The sequence below is a fragment of the Dermacentor albipictus genome, chromosome 1, assembly GCF_038994185.2.
Source record: "Dermacentor albipictus isolate Rhodes 1998 colony chromosome 1, USDA_Dalb.pri_finalv2, whole genome shotgun sequence".
Lineage (NCBI taxonomy): Eukaryota > Metazoa > Arthropoda > Arachnida > Ixodida > Ixodidae > Dermacentor > Dermacentor albipictus.
In genome coordinates, this window is record NC_091821.1 from 393,829,401 (window position 1) to 393,852,897 (window position 23,497).

The 23,497-nt window shown below is 47.2% G+C and overlaps 2 protein-coding genes across 3 annotated transcripts in view; one reads left to right on the plus strand and one right to left on the minus strand.

Moving 5' to 3' along the window:
* Positions 1 to 6,109, minus strand: part of yrt (erythrocyte membrane protein band 4.1-like yurt) — a 42,264-nt gene extending 36,155 nt beyond the window's left edge. For both annotated transcript variants that reach the window (XM_065447567.1, XM_065447557.1), the window contains exons 1-4: positions 5,611 to 6,109; positions 4,010 to 4,114; positions 3,820 to 3,862; positions 3,085 to 3,163 (exon numbers count right to left, since the gene is read on the minus strand). In XM_065447567.1, the coding sequence (XP_065303639.1) occupies positions 3,085 to 3,163; positions 3,820 to 3,862; positions 4,010 to 4,114; positions 5,611 to 5,742 (359 nt within the window). In that variant the 5' untranslated portion in view covers positions 5,743 to 6,109. The remainder of the gene's footprint in view (positions 1 to 3,084; positions 3,164 to 3,819; positions 3,863 to 4,009; positions 4,115 to 5,610) is intronic.
* Positions 1 to 23,497, plus strand: part of LOC135914650 (histone deacetylase complex subunit SAP130-like) — a 612,247-nt gene that overhangs the window by 345,932 nt on the left and 242,818 nt on the right. The gene's annotated exons all lie outside the window — the stretch shown is intronic.

The following is a 23,497-nucleotide window of genomic DNA, read 5'->3' on the forward strand; positions in this document are numbered from 1 at the left end:
ATCGCAGGTCATTTATGTAATGGAAGCAAGGATGGTGAAACATCCTACAGTTAGAAAATGTGCATGTATTAACAATAAATTTACATTAATTTCATTCAGGGATTGTTTTCCTGAGAATTAAGAACAAAGTCGCAAGTAAATTGGTTGTTATGTGTAGCCGCCACCAGTAGAGCTATAATGAGGAAGCTACACCTCAGCCAGGCAACAGGCTGAAAAAAGCCACTTTTTGAACATAGCTTTATGTGCCCTGGCATCATTTTTTAATTATACTACAAGCCCGTTCAGCATTGATGAGCATCACTGAGCTTTTCACTTCATTTAACCTTTGCCCTAAATATTAAAAAGAAATTGTAACAAATATTTTATTATGACTGGCATAGAAAAACTAACCCCAGTTGCATAAACTTTTTTTTTGTATATTGAAGCTGATCACACAGCCACATGCTAATTTTTTATTATGTTTTTCTTACATTCAGCATAGCAGTACAGTCTTTCGTTGCTCATTAGCACAGCTGTTCTAGCAAACACTTTCTGCCTTCCTTTTTCAAACCCTGTTTTTCATTCATTCAGAATTTATTTAAGACAACGAAAAGGTTGTCCAGGGTGACGTGGCAAAAGGCATACTTTGCCTGACGAGGCCACGCCACCCGGATGACAGGCGGCACCACAGGCTACAAAACTCAAGAAAGAGCATTACATAATAGAACACACATTCAATATTTTTTACACAATGCATAAGACATCCTTACAAAACACAGGCTTTCGGCGGAAAAACAAAACAGCATACTTCAAAGCACAATTCGATCATAGCAGTATTTACAAAACACACTAGTGATAGGTATACGTTCAGTTTTCACCTTTAAGGTTCATTTATGAGCATTGCTTTAATTAACATTTTGTATTTACGTATAGAGGGAGTGCTGCGTACAGTATCCAGAATAATAGGGTATTGATTAATTAAGTCAGGAATTTGCCATCCTAACCTCTGAAAACCGTAATTAGTGCGTACACGAGGTGTTTCCATACATTGTTTCCTAAGTTCGTATGTGCTAAGTTTAGTGTGATAGGTGGTTTCGAAGGTTATTTTGTCTAGTTTGTACTGGCGTAATATTTCCAGACATAATTTGTATGTGTGCAGTTTACTTATTTCTAGTATTCCATAAGACCTAAACAAGGGCCAGCAGCTGCGCAATAACTGTATTTTCCCAATAGCTCGTAACGCCCGCTTTTGAATTGCAAAGAGGGAATCTCGATTTGTTTGTGTCGTCGTTAACCATACAAGGGAACAGTAGCTTAAACGGGAATGTATTAATGAATAGTATATTTGCCGCTTTATGGACGCCGGGAGATATCTCAATTTGTTTAAAATGCCAACCGCCCGACAAAGATCACTTCGAAGCTGATCAACATGCGAATTCCAAGAGAGATTTTCTTGAAACAGAACACCTAGAAAACGAATTTGCGAGCACTGTTTCAGCTGAGTGTTTTCAAAGTTTAAGTTTAGGTTGTCAGGAGCTTTTACACCTTTTGCTCTGAAGAGAATGTATTTGGTCTTACTAGCATTTAATTGCATCTTGTTTAGTTTTAACCATGTACTCAAGCCGGTCAACCAATAGTTAGCCTTTCTTTCGAGCGCGTAGGGGTCAATACCTGAGAAAAAGACATTAGTGTCATCAGCGTACAACACTAGGTTTTCGCTGCCTGGTATATTCACAATATCATTCAGGTATAAAATAAAGAGTACAGGTCCGAGAATAGATCCCTGAGGCACACCATATTTTATTGTTTTTACGTGTGAGGCTGCAGCATTTATGACAGTAAATTGCTCTCTTGACGTTAAATAGCTCTCAATTAAGGTCAACGACACGCCACGGAATCCGTATAGTGGAAGCTTTCTTATTAGAACATCGTGCTGAACACAGTCGAATGCCTTTCTGAAGTCGAGGAAAATTCCCAGGGTGTGTGCCTTTTCTTCAATGTTGTTTAGAATTTTTTCCTTTATCCCGAGGAGTGCGGTTTCGGCTGATCTATCTTTCCTAAAGCCAAATTGCTCATCGGCTATAATATTTTGCGCGGTGAGAAAACGGACGAATCTTTTGTTTATAACCTGTTCGGCTACCTTTGCAAATACTGGTAGTACTGATATAGGCCTATAATTTGTTAGTTCGTTCGCTGGGCCACCCTTGTGCACAACAGTCACTTTGGCCAGTTTCATTTTCTGCGGAAAAACGCCTGTAGATAAAATAATGTTGCAAATGTGAGAGAGCGGACAACTGATTATTTCACCTACAGCCTTTAGAGGTTTCGGTTTAATTTCATCTGCTCCTGGAGCACAGCCATTTTTTAGTGTCAGAATAATATCTAGCACTTCACGTTCGTCAGTGGGTGCTAAAAACAATGTGTTTGCGGCGTTTGATGCAATGAACTGCTCGCACGGTGAATCAACTGAATTCCCATCGCATGATCCGACTGCAATGAAATGGTCATTAAATAAATTTGCGACTTCGTTGTCAGTCATAGCGTCGTTTTGATACGGAACCTTTTTGTGCTGGAAATTTTTCGAGAGTACCTCCCTCACGGTTTGCCACATTAGCCGTGAGTTACCCGTAATGTCTGCAAACTTTGTTATGTAGTATTCAAATCTTGATTTTCTAATATCTGCATTTAATTTGTTTCGAACTTTTTTAAACAGTGTAAAGTCATTTTCATGCTTGGTATTCAGGAATTTTTCAAACAGCCTGTTTTTTTGTTTGATTCTCATATGCAGTTCATGAGTGATCCAAGGCTTCCTTATCTTTTTTCGTTTTACCCATGGCTCGAGGGGAAAACACTTCTCGTATGCAGCCATAAAGCAGGAAAGAAAAGCCTCGTACGCTTTATTTGCATCTGTTTCCATTAATGTTCTAATAGGCTGTTCTGTAGCATGCCACCAAAATTTCAGCAAAATGCAAGTAATGCTCAACAAATGGTTGGAGGAAGAAACAAACATAACATTTGAATGAGGAGATCCTATTTGTTTCCTAAACCCTTTTTCTATTTCAGAAAAGTAGATTTGAAAAGAGTGAACAAACACATCCAACACACCTTGTCAGCTCTTCACGCAGAGTGTTTGGCTCTGAAGAGTAGAACTTCACTTTCAGATGCAATGTGTATGGTGGTCCAACTGAAAATGAGCAGATAAATGATAAACAGAGCAGCACAATACTTCGATATCATGCACCCACATGAGATGTCGCAATTGCACTAGCAGCCCGATCAGGCTGGCACTATGCAACTTGGAATTGAGAACTGCCCATTGAGATACAAATATAAACATGTAAGGCTAGATTCTCATTAACAAAATTGATTTTAATGAAAAATATGCACCTGGGAAAGTAAATGGCACCCTTAAATTAAAGCTCATTTAGAGAAACAACAGTTTCCCTCACTCACTATGACACTCCTGGGTACCGTAACAGCTGAAGAGCTTTACATAGGCTGGTCAAACAGGAAGCTTGTTCAAGAAATTTATCTTTCAAACTGCACGAGAAGCCAGTCGAATTTTTCAACGACACTTTATTTTGAAACATATGAGCAGTGAGGAGCAGGTAACTTGTCGGATTACAGCCTATGTTGTCACTGGTTGAAAGGTAACATTGTCTTTAATTTGTTCACTGTTTGTTGATGTCGTTACTTTTATGTAGAGGCCGCCAATAAATTAACAATGCCCTTTCCATAACATAACCTTCGTCATTATGAGGTCCTGGTGTAGAAGTTTCACTAGACCCAACAAAAGGTCATGTTAGAAGCTCTAGCAATTGTGAAGCACGGTAAACTTACTCTTGACTTGCTTCCGAACTTGCTTCGTGACATCGAGCCAGTGCTGTAATTGGAGAAAAACAAATCCTGAATGACCATTACAGTGGGTACACTTATTTTTTGCGAGGCACATAGCGTGGTGCGCGCACTTTCCAAGTAAATGACACGTTCTATCAAGGTACAAAACGGACGCGAGGTAAACGGACGGTACCTGGACATGGAATGGATCCGTGAACTGCAAGCCGAAGTAATCCTTCTCGATCAAGTCTATATGGTAAAACACTTGTTCTAAAAGTACTGATCCAAGGGCTTTTTTCTGGAAAATGGGAGGGAAAGGGCAGGGGGAGGGAGGTAAAGTACGTAAGTTAACTTTTTTCCACAGGAGAGAAGCCCCCCCAAGGAAGCTCCCGCGTTTATTTTTTTTTTTTTCCACAAGTGCACATCTCAGTGTTGTTACTGAAGCCCCGAAGAGCAGCCAAATACTCGTGTTTTCAAGGCGAACTGAGTACGCAAGCAACTCATCAATAACAAACTATCGGAAACCGCCGCTTCGTTTACAAGTAACTGACTGTTCCTTTCAAAGGAAATCGATGGTGCATTGTGACAGTCATTGGCGTACGTATACGCAGGCGGTAGCGGTGCGACCTATGCGACAGCGGCAGAGATAGTTCTGCGAAATTGTGGTGAAACTACAGTGCACGAAAAAAAAAAAAAATACCAGAGTGAATTGTGAGAGACAGCAAAAACACTATTTTCCAGCGGCAACAAACTTAGCGCGGCGATCACTATCTACGCTTCCGAAACGTCAAACGCGCAGGCGAAAACAACGAAAAACTCCAGTGTGAGCAAGATTGCAAAATATGTTATTCTGTCGAGCTACTGAGCGAGAGCAGGTGCTACGTCGCATATGGAGATTGCAGCAGTGCCGAAATCGGCAGCGGTTTGCCAAAATCGTCAAAGACCGAGCAACAATGTGCGCGGTCTTCTCTGTTTCGTCACTGTAGTTTCGTCCGAACAGCATGCCCAGTGACAGCTTTGTGTGAACAATATGACGCTGGAACATGCGTGCGATGTTGTTTCAGGTGCTATTTAATCCTGAGAAGGCTATCGAGCACAGCCACCCGTCCCACCTGCAGCAGCAATAACGTCGCGTCACGTGGATCACGAATGCACGCTTTCCACAGAAGTTGCGAAGCAAGGCGGACGCAACTGCTAACGATTGCCACGGAAAAGAAGAAAAAAAAAACGTACACAAGGGAACGGTGTTCACCGATGCGGTTCGGCAGCAGCTGGAAATCGGTGCCTTACCAAAGATCACCGAACACCCGTTCCGATCGCGTGCATGACGCGGGGACTACGGCGAACGCTAGCGCACCTGCCTCGCCAGGTGTTCAATTTTTAAAAGGAGAAGGAGCGTGGGAACCTCCGTTAGCGCCGAGTGAGCTAATCGCTTACTTTATTTTGTATACTTGTTATCACAGCAGAAGCCAATGTTTGTTTGGCCAAGTACCACTTGGAACTAGCTAGCCATCACGCGCGTGCGCGCGCTTTGTGCAACGGATTCTTAACTAAAGGTGCGGGCATTTAAAAGCGGAGCACCGCGCGCGAGAGAAATACAAAAAAAAAAAAACAAGTACAGAGGCCGCGAGCGCGTGAATGACACCGTCACCGGTTGCTGTCGCCGAGAGCAGGGTGAAGTGCGGAATAGGAACAAACGAACAAAAAACTGCGCGCGGGGCAGGGAACGGGCATGTCTAAGCAGAAAAAGAAAAAAAGGAAGCACAGACGGAGAGGCGGCGAGGCCTAGCTCACCGGGACGTCGACGCTAAGGTCAGTGCCGTCCAGTAAGACCACTTTGCAGGGCAAGACATTCTTCGGGGACGGTGCGCCCCCCTTGTCGGCCCTGGCTTGCCGACTCCAGCGCTTGCTCAAAAAGCGGAACATGTCGTCGCGCGCAGGTATCCAACGGGTCGTCGTCGCAGTCCTCCTAGCCACACATCGAGCGCGCACATATCACAACCGGCGTCGGCACGTTGGCCCCGCGTTGGTCATCCGAACGAGCGCACCACCACGACACGGGAAGCACCACAACAACAGCACCGTGACCCCATCCGGAGCCGAGCCGAACGCACACAACACAGGCAGGGAGCGCGCGCACTCCACCCCAAGGCACCAAGGCGGCGACGGCGACTGCTCGCTGGCTGCGCGCGCTGCCTTTTCCCACCGGAGACGGCGCTTGCGGCGCTTCGGCGATCCGGCCAGCCAGGCGGCAAACCAGCTTGCCTGCTTGCGCTGCTGGCTGCTTGCTTTGCGCGCTTGCTTTTCGCCCGGCTGGCGACGGCGGCGGCAACGGGAAAGCGGCGCATGCGCAATGGACCCGCGTAAACCGGAATTTGACGCAGTTTGCGTTCGTTTTTCTCTGCGTTTGCTTCCTCAGTTGTGACGCGCTCGTGCGATGGTCAGGCGCTGGGCGAGCGCTGTTGCGTGGCTTTGCGGGAAAGGCGCGACCTCCGTCAGCTCTCACTGCCCCCTCTGCGGTTTGCTGCAAAGCCTGCGCGATTTCCGCTTTATTTTCTCGTCTTGTAGCCAAATCATCCTTATTACACGCAATGCATCATAATTTTCCTAAGTTCTTCCGAACGGCGTCATGATCAGGCACGGCGGTCACATCGCCACGCGACTGGTTTCTCCGATCAGCAAACGTACACAGTGGGATGAGCTACTAGCGTAATTGATTTGTGGCGAAATTCTTAGTTGGGTGATTAAAGCATAACTGTTTTGCCGCGATCAAGCTTTCTCTGTTGGTAATTGTCACACGCTTTCATGCAAGATTCCATAACATACCTAGCTACCACTACTGTGCTGTTTACATCACAATGTAAACAGCACATGACTGATATACAGCGACACGTCATGTAAGTGCAAGCACTTAATTTGTAATTCAGACGTCTGACAAACCTTTGGAAAGCCCGCACTTTAATTTTAATAGACGATGCAAGTCGAAGCTGTGGTTCCGTACCTGCGTGGCTGCTTATAATTAGTCGCTATGAAGTTGGGCCGCTAAGCACGAAGTCGCGGGATCAAATCCCGGCCAAGGCAGCCACATTCCGATTGGGGCGAAATGCGCAAACACCCGTGTACTTAGGTTTAGTGCACGTTAAAGGGCCCCATGTCCTCCAAATTTCTCTGCAGTCCCCCTCCTACGGTGTGCCTCGTAACCAGATCGTGGTTTTGGCACGTAAAACCCCACAATTTAATTAAATTGTGATTCCGTCTTTTGGTGTTTATTTTTAGTGTAATTCATATTATGTTTTTCGGAGTTTTCTTACGGAAATTTTAATGGTTTAGGAGCTCAGAGGAGGAGAGAGAAATGTTCTTATGGAGCACGTACGATGTTTTTTATGAGTTCACATTTCTCCAAATCCGATGTACCCGGAGTAGTGTTCATTTTCGTAATATTTGCCAGTAAACGGTTAAGTATGTCTGTGTTTAATACGACAGGCTTTCTTGTTACACGAAAACTCAAGCGTAGCAAACATCCCACACACCAAGGTTATCAGTTTCTTGTTATCTGGGCATAGTAGCAAACAGAAAGAAGCCCGAGTACCTGCGTTTCTTTGAACAACGAACTATAGGGTCTGCAGGCTCCATTGAACGACAGATACCACTATTTCCGCCTTTTGAGGCTTATCTCTTTGGCGCATAGGAGCTTTCTCCTTATGCTAGTGCGCCCGTGCATTCATCGCACACCTGAACCTAGTCTTTTAATATGTATATATATATTTTTTCGTTAGCCACAATTAAAAATTATATTATGGGGTTTTATGTGCCAAAACCACTTTCTGATTACGAGGCACGCCGTAGTGGAGGACTCCGGAAATTTAGACAACCTGGGGTTCTTTAACGTGCATTTAAATCTAAGTACACGGGTGTTTTCGCATTTCGCCCCCATCGAAATGCGGCCGCCATGGCCGGGATTCGATCCCGCCACCTCGTGCTCAGCAGCCCAACACCATAGCCAGTGAGCAATCACAGTGGGTTCGTTAGCCACAATCAATTATGCAAGGCACTGTTTAACACTTTTCTTAATTCGTTAGCATTAGGAGCGTCAAAGTGGAAAGAAGTGTATTGTGTGTTAAGTGTGAGACGCCGGTCACATGATATATATATAAACTAGGAGAACGGAAACAGAGAGACTCGATTTTTGTTCACCACTACGGCTTAGTAGTGCAACTTACGGTGGTCTGCCCGAGACCCGTCAATTGCACTTTGCTCCTCGGAGAGACAGGAGGTCGGTCTGTCGCGTAAGCTCCTCAACAACAGTTCGCATCGCATTCACCACTTTGCAATGTGGTGAATGCGATTTAACTCGTGGATCCAGGACCTCCAAGAGGTGTGACGTAATGCTAAGGCATTTCTCTCGCATTTACCGCTAAGTCGCTACTGAATTTCTCTTTCAACGTGAATAGAAACAAAACTTGTGCAGTAACCACTGACCATGATTCTCAGCGTAAAGCGAATAACCGAACGTTTCAAGTATATGGTGGACAGTACATACGTGCATGCGTCTCAAGTGTTTGCGTTCGGCAACGGATGCGCTCCATAACGCGATCGCGCGCGCCACTAGCCACCGACCGCTTCTATATAGGAAGACCGGGGTGCTAAACAGTGGCGTAGCCAGAAATTTCGTTCGGGGGGGGCTGACCTTGCAGCTGGGCCTCCTCCTTAGAACATTAGTCGCGGGATCAATATATATATATATATATATATATATATATATATATATATATATATATATATATATATATATATATATATATATATATATATATATATATATATTTATTTATTTATTTATGTATATCTGTCATTCAACAACCTTGCTTACATTTTCGTACATATGCAAAGGCCAGGGGAAAATCTCAATGACACTGTCCCTTGTTAGAATGTATTCCGCAGGAGCAGCTGTCACCGCTTGTGCATTGCGAGTAATTGCTCCGAAATTATAGTCGCAACAGAGAGCACATATAAAAAGCAGGAGTTCTGCAAAATATATGAGGGCGAGTCAAATGAAAGTGAGCCAATGCGAATATATATGACAAACGGGGTACTTTATTTAAAAGTAGTCACCATGAGTATTTAGACACTTGTGCTACTAACGAGTCGCGTAATTCCCGTCTCATAAAACTCCTTGGGTTGCTGCCTTAAAAATCTGTAAATGAATGCACGTCATCTTCCGACACGAATCTGTTTCCCTGGAGCAGTTTTTTTTCAAATTTTACCGAATGTGGAAGATGCAAGGCAACAGGTCTGGGCTGCATGAGGGATGCTGCAGCGTTTCCCACTTGAACTTTGCCAGTTTTGTATTAACCACATCAGCGACGTGGGAACGGGCAATGTCATGAAGCAAGATGTCCCCAATGCTAAATTTTCCACGTCGTTTGTTCTTGATTGCGACACGCAGCCGATCCGACCTTTCACAATATCTGAAACGATTTAGAATCTCTCCAGGTTAAGAAAATTCGATCAATAATGGCCCCTAACGATCTAAAAGAAGTCAACACTTTTCCGGCAGAAATGACGGCCTTTGTTTTCCTTGGGAGTGGTGAATTCAAATGTTTCCACTGTAAGCTTTGCCGTAGTGTTTCAGGCTAGTAGTAGCGGCACCGCGAGTCATCCCCGTTCACAATTGCAGACAAAAGGTCGTCGCCCTCATCTGGGGTTCTTTGACGTGCACTTAAATCTAAGTACACGGGTTTTTTCGCATTTCGCCTTCATCGAAATGCAGCCGCCGTGACCGAGATTCGATCCCGCGACCTCTTGCTCAGCAGCCCAACACCATAGCCTCTGACAACCACGGCCTTTTCAATTGTGTTAGGGGTGATTCCACGGTGGCTTTGGCCCGGCCATGGATCGTCTTTGTAACTTTCATGTCCTTCTTTGAACAGTTTGCTACAACGCTTCACAGTGGCCAATGAAACGCAATGTTCAATGCATACGGCAGCCATATGGCGAATAATTTCTTTTTGGGAAACATCTTCATTTGTCAAAAACCTCACGACACCAAGCTGTTCAACTTTTGGAGTGTCCATTATGTCACGCAACCATGTTCAACCCAGTCTATGAGAGCATTAAAGAACATTTAACCTCACCTCTGCATGTCACTTGTAAATGAGATGCGTATGTGCTACGCGCATGCCTCGAAAATAATGAACCGAACCATTATTGCGCGGTGAGGGTAGTCTCACTTTCATTTGACTCGCCTTCGTACATTAGAAATGCGAAGATACCATGGAATATACAAATCTGAAGATACAGCTTGATACAGGGCAAAAAATTGTCACTGGAAACAAAGTTCACTGCGCATATACACAAAACCTCGCAACAAGATGTTTAAAAATACGTATAAGTCTCCAATAAATCTACGTACCTAAGAAAAAGTCACTATATATAATGCATCAAACAAGGCAAATAAACAGGTTGCGCAACCACAGATTCACAGATCACAGCACCCCCCCTCCCTCCACTCCCAAAATGTATCGCGTGCGACGGAAGGCGGCGCGCTTCCTCCCCGCTTTTCTCCCTTGCGCACACAAGACTGAGCCATCATCGTCGGCTTCAGTGCAAACGGCTAACTTCGGCGCAAACGGCTAACGCAAAGGAAAGCATGTTGGCTACAATCGAATGCCTACTTTGGGCACCTAGTGTGGCTACCGAAGGAATATCGAAGAAAACGTGTAACGCTTAGAAAACCATACGCATACTGCTCGGTATCCTACACCGGCGAGACAAAAATTTCCGGAGAGGTTGTGCTCAAGCGAATTCGTTGCAATCCGTCGAGTCCCCGCAGTGCTGGCGGAGAGCGACTATGCATTGTTTCTTTTTCTCGTCTGCTAGCCAGAAAGCGTCCAAAACTCTGCCAGGCGAAAATCCACTCGGCCAGAGAAAAACGAACGCGCATTCGAGTGCGCCGCGCGGTTGTCGATGCCGCACGAGAAAAACGCATGCGCTCTGGCTGGATTGGCAGCCCGCGGGTTGCGAGAACAAAAAACGAAAAAAAAGAACGAAAAATGAGAAACAGGCTCAATGTATCCTCGCGAATAAAAGTCTAGGTAGAAAAATAAATAAGAACTTAGTTAAATGCTGGCTTTATAGTGTCTTGACATCGATGTTTTGGCGCAGGTGAAAAAAAAATGTTCATATTTTTTTTCTCTGACCTGACGGCACAAGTTAACCACCACTATGCTTTGTCTCATCAGACCTCGCTGCGTGCTTTGTCAACTTGTCTGATAGTATGTTTATTTGGCTTGTCTCGTTGTATGGCCCAATGTACGACTTTAGAAAAGTCGATGCAGCTTTGGCGTCAAATGTTTACAACAACATTAAACCCACAAAGTTCTGGAATTGAAAATCTAAACCACGACTTTGGAAATGTCAATGCACGTTTCGCATCAAAATGTTATGAGAACGTCATACCCAGAAAGTTTCAGAATTGAAATCCAAGCGCTCTGTAGATTCCGCGGCCTCCGCGAGATTCCGAGACGAGCCCGCTCGCCATCAAAACGCCCTTGAAATTTTGTGCTCGGTGGGGCTCCTTGCGTTACGATATGCGACTCCCGATGCATGGGCGTTTCCGCGAAATCCAGCCCGATTTCGCAATGTTTACACTAAAATGTCTTTTTGAGCGTGAATAAAGGACATTCTAGACGAAATCGAGCATGAATTCCGGCGCCGGGTGTTGTTTTGGTCGGCGGCGCATGACAGCACGAAAAAATTTCGGGGGGGGCTGAAGCCCCATAAGCCCCCCCCCCCCCTGGCTACGCCCCTGGTGCTAAACTCTATGCTATCTTGGACATTGTCGAATTCCGCCATATTGTTAAAAAAATTTAAATAATGGGGTTTTACGTGCGACCTCGTGCTTCCGCCATATTGTCAAGTTCAGTAATGGCAGCATTTTGAGCCAATCATGAACGCCGTAGCAGCCCCCCTGCGGCGCCCCTGATTGGCTAAAAAATGCCGTCATTACAGAATTTGGCAGTGTGGCGCAATTTGACAATGTCCGGATCAACAGCCCCCAGTCACGTAGGGACCCTACGACCGCCAACCAGCGACCACAAAAACGGAGGGAAAAACCAAAGAAAACTGTTCGCCGTAAAAGCTGATACCTTTGATTTGGATGAGAAAGGAAAATAGGAAAATGCCGATGGACGTTTGTTAGACAAAGGAAGTGCGCAAATGATAAATGAAGATTATTTTGGGAAGATAAGCCTCAAAGAGTGTGTTCTCTCTTTTTTTTTTTAACAGTGTTCGCTGTCTTCGGTTATTCTCTATACCGCAACGTTTACCGATACTCGTCGGAAAGCGCCTGCCGCCCCCACCTCCGCGCCCCCATACACACAAAAAGAAAAGCATTTCCCAACGCCTCTCGGAAAACCCCGCGCCAGCATGAGTCTGTCAAATTACATTTAGCTTGTGCGCGCACACAACTAGGAGGTGGACGGCAATATATATTTTATCTAAACGTAACCTAACAGCAGCGCCGTCGCATTTTTGCGACCTCAGGCTCGGAACTTGAAGGTAACAGGGCTAAAGGAACAGGACGATGACGAAAGGAGACAAGCATGTCGTTAAGACAAAAAATGGCGCTGTAGAAGTTGTGTTGCGTTTATATTGAGTCCTTGTTGCTTTTGATTTGTTGATACTTTCTGTTGAGATGCGATCGAACATCACGCATCATTTTCGTAAGAGATGTGCACTCAGTGGCTTGGACATTCTTTTATTTGTGGACACGGCTTGGTGATTTCTCAAATACATAGCCACAAATTAATCAAATATGAAGGGCGTATGGAGCACGGCATTTGTATGTCTATGTCTTGCATAGAGTATTACTCGACCGAACTACCCTACTATTGCAATAATATATGATAACTTTTCTGTAATCATAACTTTCATGAAACGCCTGTAATTGGAACGCTTTTCCCGTTACCTGTTCCTGTTTCTTGCTTTGTCTCCCTCTTTGCTCTCTTTCCAACCGTTATTTCCTCCACCCCAGTGCAGGGTAGCAAACCGGAAACTCGCATCTGGTTAATCTATCTATCTATCTATCTATCTATCTATCTATCTATCTATCTATCTATCTATCTATCTATCTATCTATCTATCTATCTATCTATATATCTATCTATCTATCTATCTATCTATCTATCTATCTATCTATCTATCTATCTATCTATCTATCTATCTATGTCTCTAACTTTCATTACAGACAAAACACTTCATCATGAATGGTATTTGACGAAATCTTTCCGACAAGAACATCCCTGCGTTCATACATTCGGACGAAACAACCATCCTGCATTTCCAGTCAGCTTTTTTTACCGGCCAGTCACAGTTCAATCTTCGGTCCGCTCACTTGGGTTTCTCACACTTTATTACTCGTTGGAATAACCTTCCGTACTAGATGAAATGTATGGTTGTCGATGAAATGTTGTCGTTGTTACGTTTCGCCTACGACGCGCGGTATAGCCGGCGCGGATGCAACGGACGCCGGGGCTTCGTTCAAAGCGGCGGACATTTTGGCCCGTTCAGCGCTGCCGCAACGCTTCCTCAAAGCGCGTCCATGCATGTTTCAATGCCACGTGTCTTCATGTGTGTGCGTGTGTGTGTGTTCATGTTGGTGCCCACGCTTGTCAAAGCGCGGCAGCCGGGGAGAGGAGCTCCCCAACTGTGAAGCGAGGAGGTCTGACCGGCGCCGGCCCGGCGGATGCGTCACTTCTAGTCTCAACGTGTCCGTGCGCCACCGTCACGTGCGCCTCATCCCGAGCCGTTCCTTCTTGCCCTCGACTCCGAGAGTATAAAAGCAGCTGCCCCCGGCCGCCAAGAGAGAGGCTCCGATGTCTTCCGTCGAATAACGTGCCCTCCCGTCTCTCCACTTCGGTCGACCTGACCGGCCGCTATTTTGCGATGCTATAATAAACAAGTTGTTCTGTTAGCAGTCGACTCATCCTTTGCCAGGACCTTCGGATGCTTCCAGCTGTGCCCCAGGCCGCCAGGCCAACGCTTGGGGCTTGCGACCCAGATGCAACATCGTGTAGCATGTAGCCGTCCACGTTTACCTGTACCACAGGGTTCACCCCCACGCCAAGAACCCATCCTACGCGGTGGCTAAGCGGCTGTGGTGTTGCACTGCTATAAGCACGAATTCGTGGGATCAAATCCCGGCCGCGATGGCCGCATTTCGATGGGGGCGAACTGCGAAAACGCCCGTGTCCCATGCATTGGGGGCACGTTAAAAACCCCCAGTGGTCAATATTAATCCGGAGCCCCCCACTACAGCGTGCCTCATAATAAAATCGTGGTTTTGGCACGTAAAACCTCAAATTCATTCATTCATTCATTCATTCATTCATTCATTCATTCATTCATTCATTCGCCAAGAACACAGCATATTTCTCGTTTTCCGGATTGATCCACTTCTGCGCGTACTGTCTTAATACCAGGCGACTTGCATGCTAACGGCTCGGCTGGTGAGACGGTTGGCCGCATTCTGCTGCAATGCGATGCACACGCGACTGAAAGAGTCACATTTCAAGGTACTTACGGACGCCTTAATTGGGCTCCCATCGGGCAGTCTGGAAGCCTTTCTGCGCACTACATCCATGCTTCAGAGGGAAGGTCCTGGCCTCATGTACTAAAAACAGGCTCATGTTTAACTTGCAGACCTTCGACCTTCAACTTAGCGTTTGCACCACGCAACTCCCCCCCCACAGACACACACCTTATTGTGACATGTTTGATAATGTTACACCCATTCGATCAATCCTCCAACCAATCAATCTATCAATCGCGATGTTGGGGTTCATTCATCTACGCTTAATGTTAGAACTAGCGCGCATTTACTGCCAGCATTCGCACCGTCAAGCATTGCAGCTATATACAAGTGATCAGTCGTAAGGCGTATTCTAGTTCCATAAAAAAAAAGAGCGCTAACGCAGTGTCGTATGAGGATTAGACACGAAACGAGCGTTGTGGTGATTTGCACGTTTGTCGTGCTTCATCGCTGTGTTTTCGTCATGAATTATCGCAAACTATTCCAATTAAAGTCCACCCTGTTTCTGCCCCAAGCGTACATGAGGTGAAAGTGTTTGCACAATTCATATATCGAACACTAAGCGCCAACAGGCAGGTTACCTGGTTTGGCTGTGATACGACTCTGCGGGCTTCTCTTGTTTTCATTGTAAGCGCAGCCATTTTGGTTTTGCTGTTATACATGCAGGAGAATGCCCACCTTCGGGCACTTGTATTTTAGCGCCTTGTTTCCGCCTCTGTGCGTACGTGTGCGTGCCCTGATTGTGTGCAATAGGATGATGGCGCTGCTTCCTCACACTTGTTTAACACTTGCGTGCTTGCCTGAAGTGATAAACGCGAGCTGAGCTGATAAATGCCTCGGTACGTTCAAGCAACGCCCAAGCCTCTTGTGAGATATCTGCGCAGGCATGCGGTGTTTGCGAAATGTAGATGCTGCAATACATCTTGCAGGTAAGGGAGCGCGTAGGAGGCGTGCCATCTTCCGTATCGCGCAAGGCACCAAAGGTCGGGGAAGGAGGGCGGAGGGGGGGGGGGGGGTGGCGTTCTATTCCGGCTGCTGCTGCGTATGGCGCGGCTGCTATCTTGAATGCGATCTGCGAAGGGTACAGAGTCTAGATGTGCCGAGTGTTGATAGCTTCGTGTGCGCTGTGTTCTCGTCGCTTAGTTCGCGTTGAAGCAAGAGGTAGCACGAAGGTCAATGCGCTCGCTGCTGCTGCCGCTTTTCCTTGCGCCAGCGTTCTGACAGCGAGTGTCCGCGCTCATCGAGTGAGAAGTGTTTATGTTTGCCTGTGCGCGCGCATGTCTCCATGCTTGTTAATTTAGTTAGTAAGCGAATGTTTACGAGTTTATACGGCCGATAAAGCTGCTATCCTTACTTCGTATAGCCGTCTACTAATTTGCTATCGCAATCGATGCTTCGCCTTTCGGTCGAAACGGCGACATTTTTCCAGATCCAAGGGTGTATATGACTTGTATAGTTAGTTGGTGATTTTCTTGTTAATTAGCAAATAATTACCACATGCCGCCCGTCACCCCGTGGTCGCCGCCACTGATGGCATGTCTCCGAAGAAACCGTCTGTTTATCTCACAACGGCTATTTTTAAATATTAAATATTCGTAGAAACACCCGGTATATGCCTGCTGCCGCAAAAAGCATTGCGCAAAACCCGCAAGCTTAGCAATTCGTGACCATCTTGTCAGCAGCGGAAGTCTGGTTGGCAATAGGAGCTTCGCTTTCGCGTCCTGAACTAGTTCACAACGCACCGTACCCCTTTATATTCGGTTCACTAGTGCAACGTGTAGTCTTCTACCCATCACCATTCGTTTCAACCAGAGTCAGCTTCGTGCAGAACGACTCCTATGCATTCCCTGCACTAGCGGGAGAGTTAGACATTAGCAGCGAAATAGCTTTTACGGGTCGGTTCTGCTTGGACACAGAATTATAGCATTGAACAGCAGTGTATTCCACTGCTGTTCAATGCTATAATTTTGTAATAACTATAATTCTATAATAACTCGAGCGGCACCTACATAAAAGCCACATGGGTGGGAAACGGGCGAGCGTCCAGCATCACACAAAGCCGCGGCGTCTCGACGACCGACACAGCGACTTACGTGCGTGTCTATCCGCGCAGAGGCTCGCACGAACGTCGCCAACCTTATTTAGAGGGGTCTCGCTTCCCATCTCTCGCGGCAAGCACTTGCGCGCCTTCGTTTAGCAGCGTCGCTGTCATTACAACTTCGTATCGTTGAATGTCTACAAAGGCTCTACTCGTTCGCTCCCGTCCCCGCATGCAGCGTCCCCGCCTCTCCCAGCTGGCACAGCGTCTTCCTATAGCACCGCGCAGGACCTCCGCGAATAAGTAGACGTTGAGCTATCCAGGGCAGCACACAGGTGCGGGGACCTTATCGGAAGAAGCAGCGACGGCGGCCGGCCGAAGTTCTCAACCTCCCCTCCTAACTTCGAGGCACCTGCAATGCGACCGCTTGTGTGTCAAACGCTCTTTCTTTCTTCCTTTCTTTCTTTCTCGTCTCGTCTCGGACCCCATTGTTTAGCGAAGCACGGGCGGCGCGGAAGTTACCGCCCGCGTGTCGTCGATAAGGCTTTGCGGAGCGCGTGCGGCGTGCCTGCGAGAGAAGAGCAGCGTCGTCGCCGGTCGTTTCTTCGCGCGAGAGGACTTTTCAAACGCTTGAAAGGCATGCACGCACTCTCACTTCTTCGCGCGTGCGAAATCTAAACGGGCACTGTTGTTGTATTGCGGGACGCGGCCCGACGGAGAGGTTGGCCGCTTAACGGAGGCCTCGATTGCCTCCTCTTCTCCTTTTCCCCGCCACGGCTTGCGGGGGTTTGTGTGTCGTTCCTCTCTGTACACCTCGTTCTGTGCCGTTGTCCGGTTGCAGAAGGGCTCCTTGCTACCCCTCGCCGCCCCGCAATTTTTTTCCCAGCTCTTGTTCCACGATGAGTTCGGGTGTGAAAAGGTAGGCAGTAAACAACGAGCCGTCTGCGAAAGAGTCGTCTGGACGAAACTGCGGCGGCTGCTTGACCCCCTGGTTACCGTGCTGTGTTCGCGTTTCACTCCCACTGCATCTGCGAGCTTTGCCGTTAAGTACACGCCGAATACGTGGCTTCTCCCTTGATTTCTCGTTGGCCAGGGGCGCTTCCTCCCACGGCCTTGCTTCGCGCTGTGCACACACAGGTGTGGGATGGGAGCATCGCCTGTGCGCATAATGAGCCCCGCGCGGGGTACCGCGTTCTCGGCGAGACCCCACCGTGAACTGCGCGCTGCTGCTGACGCTCCCGTACGGCGGCGTGCGTCCACGCTCCCGTGACGTTCTAAAATTGTCCCCCCAGCGTCGTGCCGAGCAGGTGAGTAGCGAAGGAGACGAGGAAACAAAAGCCAAGAAGCAGCGACAGTCCACGCGTTGTCGCCTCTCGTGTTCGCTCTGCTGTACGTACCACCATAGTGCGAGTACATCGGTGGCACTAAAGACGGCGCGCCTAACGTTCTGTCTTTGCTTTATATATATATATATTTTTTAGTAGCGCCTCTTTTTGCAAGCACGGAGGTAGGTCACGACGACAAAGGGTCACTTGCCGGCTGGACTTATTGCCTGACTGCTTCCTCTTGCCGCTACGATAAGCATTAAAAGAAGAAGAGGAAAGAAAAGCGTGCCAGTTACAAGTTGTTCGATCTGGGTGACGATGCGATATCATCCGCTTACAGCTGTTTATTCCTCGGCAAACAATGAGTAAGTGGAGGAGATACAAACATCACCGTGTCAGTTCCGCACCACGTTCCACGCCTGTTGCACTTGGAGGCAGAAGAAGCAATCGACCGTTGCAGCAGCTGGCTATACTGACAGCGCATTTCATTTATTCTGTGCCAAAGTGCGCGCGGTGGACCGTTTCGGACACCGATTCACATAGTATAGCGGACTACAGTGTGCTCGCCGCAGTGCCTCAACGGCAATGGCGTTCTGCTGCTGAGCCCGATGTAGCGGGTTCGGTTACCGACTGCGGCGGCCACATTTCTATGTACGCAAAAAGAAGAATAAATGAAAAAAAAGGCTCGTGCATGATTAGATATATAGGTCACGTAAACGAACAAAATAGTCACTGGGCCCTCCACTACGGTAGCTCCCGTAACCCCAACTGCTACTTCGAGACGTTAAACCCGACGAATCAATAATTAATGAATCGACCACACTGTGACGCTGACTCACACGCTCCTTTTTTTTCACAGGAGCCCATGGGAATCTACAGAAAGAAAAGACCGTGAATATTTACAAGTATGGCAAGAAGGCTAGGTGACCATATTTCACCAGCCCCGTTTCGGAGGGGACGCCAATAAACCATCATCGCCATCGTCACCTTCACGGTGCCTGCGCATGCCATTCTGGCCAAGACTACGCGAACACCTTGCCTACATAGCTATGAGCACCCATCCATCGGTATATACCCGATATAACGAATTCTTTCTTGTTTTCTGGTTAACCTTCATGATCAGTCTTTATAGAAATCTTCGACTCTGTGAAGTAGAGGCTGAAATACTTTTTTTTTTTTACGAGTTAAACAGTTTTGTATAACACACGCAGTAGGTTTTAACGCACGTTCCCGAACCTTTTCTGCATAAGCCAGGCGCAGCGATCGGTGGGTATACATAGTAAACACACCGCGCAGCAGTGCATGTCGCGCTTCTCTCGGAACCCCTGTAGCGGGTCACAGCAAACAAACCGTGAACGCGTCTTCGGTATACGTTATCGATGTCGAGTGTGCTTTGTTATTGCAAGCAGTTGCACATCCGCGTTAGCACACACACACACCTTCGTTCACACACTCCGGGCGCGTTGGTGTACCCAGCTTTGGCAAACACTCGCCGCGTGTATATATATCGTACACACACACCGCGGAACCGCGTCGTCGAAGTGGATCATCGCTGTACGCAGACCTTCTTCCTTCCTTGTTTATAGGGGGGAGGGGAGTGGGGAGCCCGCGTGTGCGTAGTATATGCGTCGATAAGCAGTGTTCGCGTGCCTCACGTTCAGCGCTGTCTCAAGATGACGCCGGGCCTTCTTCTTCTTTTTTACAGCGAAGCTGTTTATGGTTAGGTTCTGGCGGATCTCATCTCCGTTGACATCAATTTTTCATACGAGGGCCGATCCCGAAGATAGTGCAGTGCCGGGCCGACCCGCGGCGGAGGTGCAGTTCGCCATTAGGGGCCCACATTCACAGCTTCGCTGGTCTTCCTTCTTTACAGAGTGGAAGGGCACTGACTTTTTCTTTGTTTTTCTTTTTTTTTCTTTACAGCGAAGCTGTTAGCGGGAGTTATACAGCGATTTTCGTGCTGTGACGGTGAAAGCCGACGGGAGGCGTGACTGGCATCGAATGTCAGTCAAAGAGTCAGTTACGCAGCCTACGTCAAAGCCCCGAAGAGCGGCCGCGTGACCCTGGCCGCGGGTAGCAGGCGCAGCCAGACGCCTATATAATTCAGTGATGAACACGGCGATGAATCATCGCTAGCAACATTCAGCAACGCAGCCTACATGTCGTTCGAAGGCCCGACCAGACGCCGGCGTCGGTATAGAGCCGCTGCAGTGTACAGGAATATGCTTCGGGTATTATGTATACGTATGGACTATTACTAACCTGAGATGCAGCGAAGCAGTTGGGAAGGCTCGGGTGTATAGCGTAGGAATTGCACCAAACACAGAAAAGGCGTTTGCAATGTATTTAGCAGATTTCAGACAATATCAAAACAAACCCCTGCATGACTTCCGGAGCGCGTGAGCTTCTTTTTGCAGCTTCCCTGTCTTTGATGTATCAGTTGCTTTTAGTGGAACGCACAGTCGCATGCAATACGAGCTGCAACAGACTCCTCGTTGTCGAACGGGCCTCGTGAGTGAACGGCAGTGTCGACACACAAGAAATTCCCTTTAATAATTACCATTTTTTGACCAGTGTTTACTTCTCCAAAGTTCCGCACGTGGTTGCTTCCATGCACTCTTCGACCACGGGCACCTGCGACTGTACATATGCGGAGGCATTTAATTAGCCGGCGCTCTCGTGTGGGCCTGTGCGCAGTACTGCCGCTACCCCACGTGTGGCCAGAATGCCGACCGCGCCACCAAAAGCATCCAAACGAGGCCGCGCGTTCGAATCCCGGCCGAGGTTGCCGCATTTCGATGGGGGGGGCTAAAGGCAAAAAGAAAAACAAAATAAGAAAAAGAAATGATCTTGCACTTATGTGAAAGAATCCAAGGTGGCCTAAAATCAACTGGATGTCCTCCATTACAACGTGTTCATAGCCTCACTGTTCTTAATTCCGATACGTTAAATACCACTCCACCCTCCACCGCCTCTCCCTCTTGCTCCTCCCGCGCAACTCGGCTGCGTGGAAGCTGACGCGCGACATTTGTCTCGCAACTTGTCCCACTCACTCTCTCTGTCATTGACTTCAGCAACGTATTCATATAGGCATTAATTCAGTTTGACAATATGCTACATGTCATAATTTCGCACTTTATTGCCCTGTTCCGAAAAGGCTTTGTTAAATCAGGAGCGTAGCTGCATTCACATCGTTCTTCTCTAGTTAGAAAAACATTATTCACTGTGGAATACACCTCTCATTACTCTTTACTTGGCAACCAAAGAATTACATCACACAGGAAACCAAATTGTGAAGCACGCATACCCAACCACTCTTCTACCACCAAAGTTGCTCATACCTTGTCTTTCATTCTTTACAAATTTATTCCTCGGGATTTCGAGAACGGCAGCCCACAAACAAATGTAATGAAGAAAAAAAAAGCGACAGCGCATATCTTTTATGTTACCTCTTCTCAAACTTAAATATTAAAAGTTCGTAACAATAAAAGGAGGTCGGCCCGTGCAAGAGACCGCGTGTCTACCAGAAAGTTTGCCTTCGTGCACAGAGTTCGCCGTCAGCATTTCCCGGTAAACGTTACGGTTACATAAACTGCAGTTGCCGCGAAGCATGAAAAGCGGTCAGGGGTCTTTGAATGCTATCGCGTTCCACTCTTAAAGGCGAAGCTTAATCGTCCTCCAAATTCTTTATGTAGAAATATGGGTAGGTAGGCCTTTTTAGGGACTGTTTCGAAATCTCAAGTACGCTACTCAGGCGTTCTTGCTGGAACATGCCCCGATCGCTTAGTTACAGCGGCGTTTTAATTTGCACAAATTAACGGATTTCACCCCGATTTTTGGTGCAGTCGCAGTTTCAGTAACATGCAACGCGCACATTGACCGCTACGCCTCCTCGTTTGTTCGTTCGTTCGTTCGTTCGCGTTCGTTCGCGTTCGTTCGTTCGTTCGTTCGTTCGTTCGTTCGTTCGTTCGTTCGTTCGTTCGTTCGTTCGTTCGTTCGTTCGTTCGTTCGTTCGTTCGTTCGTTCGCTCGCTCGCTTGTTCGTTCGTTCGTTCGTTCGTTCGTTCGTTCGTTCGTTCGTTCGTTCGTTCGTTCTTCTTCTTCTTTGCTTCTTTCTTTTTTTCTTCTGTTTGGTTGTTGGTTATTAAGCGGTTCTCACATGTGGCATAGCAAAAGAACCTACAGGTGCCACTAATACGCCGATGCCACCTATAGAAATACAGCGGCACAACAGGACAAAACACAGAGGTGTAGAAAGCGACGGGACGAGCGCCGACTCGAATCTAAGGTTTGCTCTGACACAACACTGAAAAATAGTTTGTGTGTGCGTATATTCTAGTGTTGCGTGGGAGGCCACCTCGTCGGACAGGACACACCAGGCGCGGCAAGCGAGCGCGAAAGTACCGTCTGGAAAATAAAAGAGAGAGAGAGAGGTAAATATGAAAATGACAGCGTCGGAAGTGAGTGCATACGCACGTCGCCCAGTTCTTTCGTTCTACTGCATTTCTTTTCTTCTCTCGGCGGTTTTCATTGAAAGTTTTGTAATGTGGCTGAGCCCTTTCCGTTGGCACTGTTCTTTTAGACACAACAAAGCGTTTGAAGAGTACACTTTCCCGTCTGCTGCCGCAAGCTGGCGAAACAAGCTTCGTGACGTGATCATTTGCGCCGCTTCCCCCTATTGCGTGCACGTTTCTCATATACACGCTGTGACCTTCCTCGCTGCTCTGCGGGCGCAAGCAGTACGGGGAGTGAAATAAATGGACAGAAACGTATGCACAATGACCATTAACGCGCTCGTTAGAACTATAGGGGCGAAATTTTACGAGGCGGTAAGTTAAGTTTAATTGCATTTGCGATTCCACAGTGCACGCTGGAAAACCTGCAATATGGCCGTTGGCGAACACTGCTGTGATCCGGCCACTGAGGTCGAACAATCTGCCCATATAAGTAGCTTTTAAATGCGAAGCATTTCAGGGCGAACATTTGCCACTTTGACAGTATCTGTCTAGCCGCCTACGTCTTAGTTCTCTCATGGTCGGTTCGCTAAATTGGTAGGTACCAAAATTGGCATAGTATGACGAGAGTGTATGACGAACATAAATTATCGGTCGTGACATGAATGTCATAGCATGAGTGTCATGTAGGTCACGAAACAGCCGCCCACGTCTTGGTATGTACAAAAATTGACATAGTACGACAAGAGTGTATGACGAACATAAATGATAAGTCATGACATGAATGTCATGACAAGCGTGTCATGTAGGTCGTGAAGCAGCCGCCTACAACTTCGTGCTCTCGTGGTCGTTTCGTTAACTTGGTACGAACCAGAATTGACATATAGTATGACAAGAGTGTATGACAACCATAAATGATAGGTACCTACATGCGTGTCATGTAGGTCATGAAACAGCCGCCTACGTCTTGGTGCGCTCATGGTCGTTCGTTAACTTGGTAGGCTCCCCTTACAGTGCTTCGCGTAACATCGATTCTCACAGGGCGTGGGATCTGCCGGCATTTTATAACTCATCAACCAACAGGGCCAGGTTACATTCTATGTGTTACGAGGTTTATTTCAGTTTCCCCTTGCAGATGTGGTCAGTATGTATACGGCCATAATATTGCACTGAATAGTACCTTCTCAGACTTCGTTTCTAACACACCCGAAGAATGGAGCAGTGAGTGAGTGAGTGAGTGAGTGAGTGAGTGAGTGAGTGAGTGAGTGAGTGAG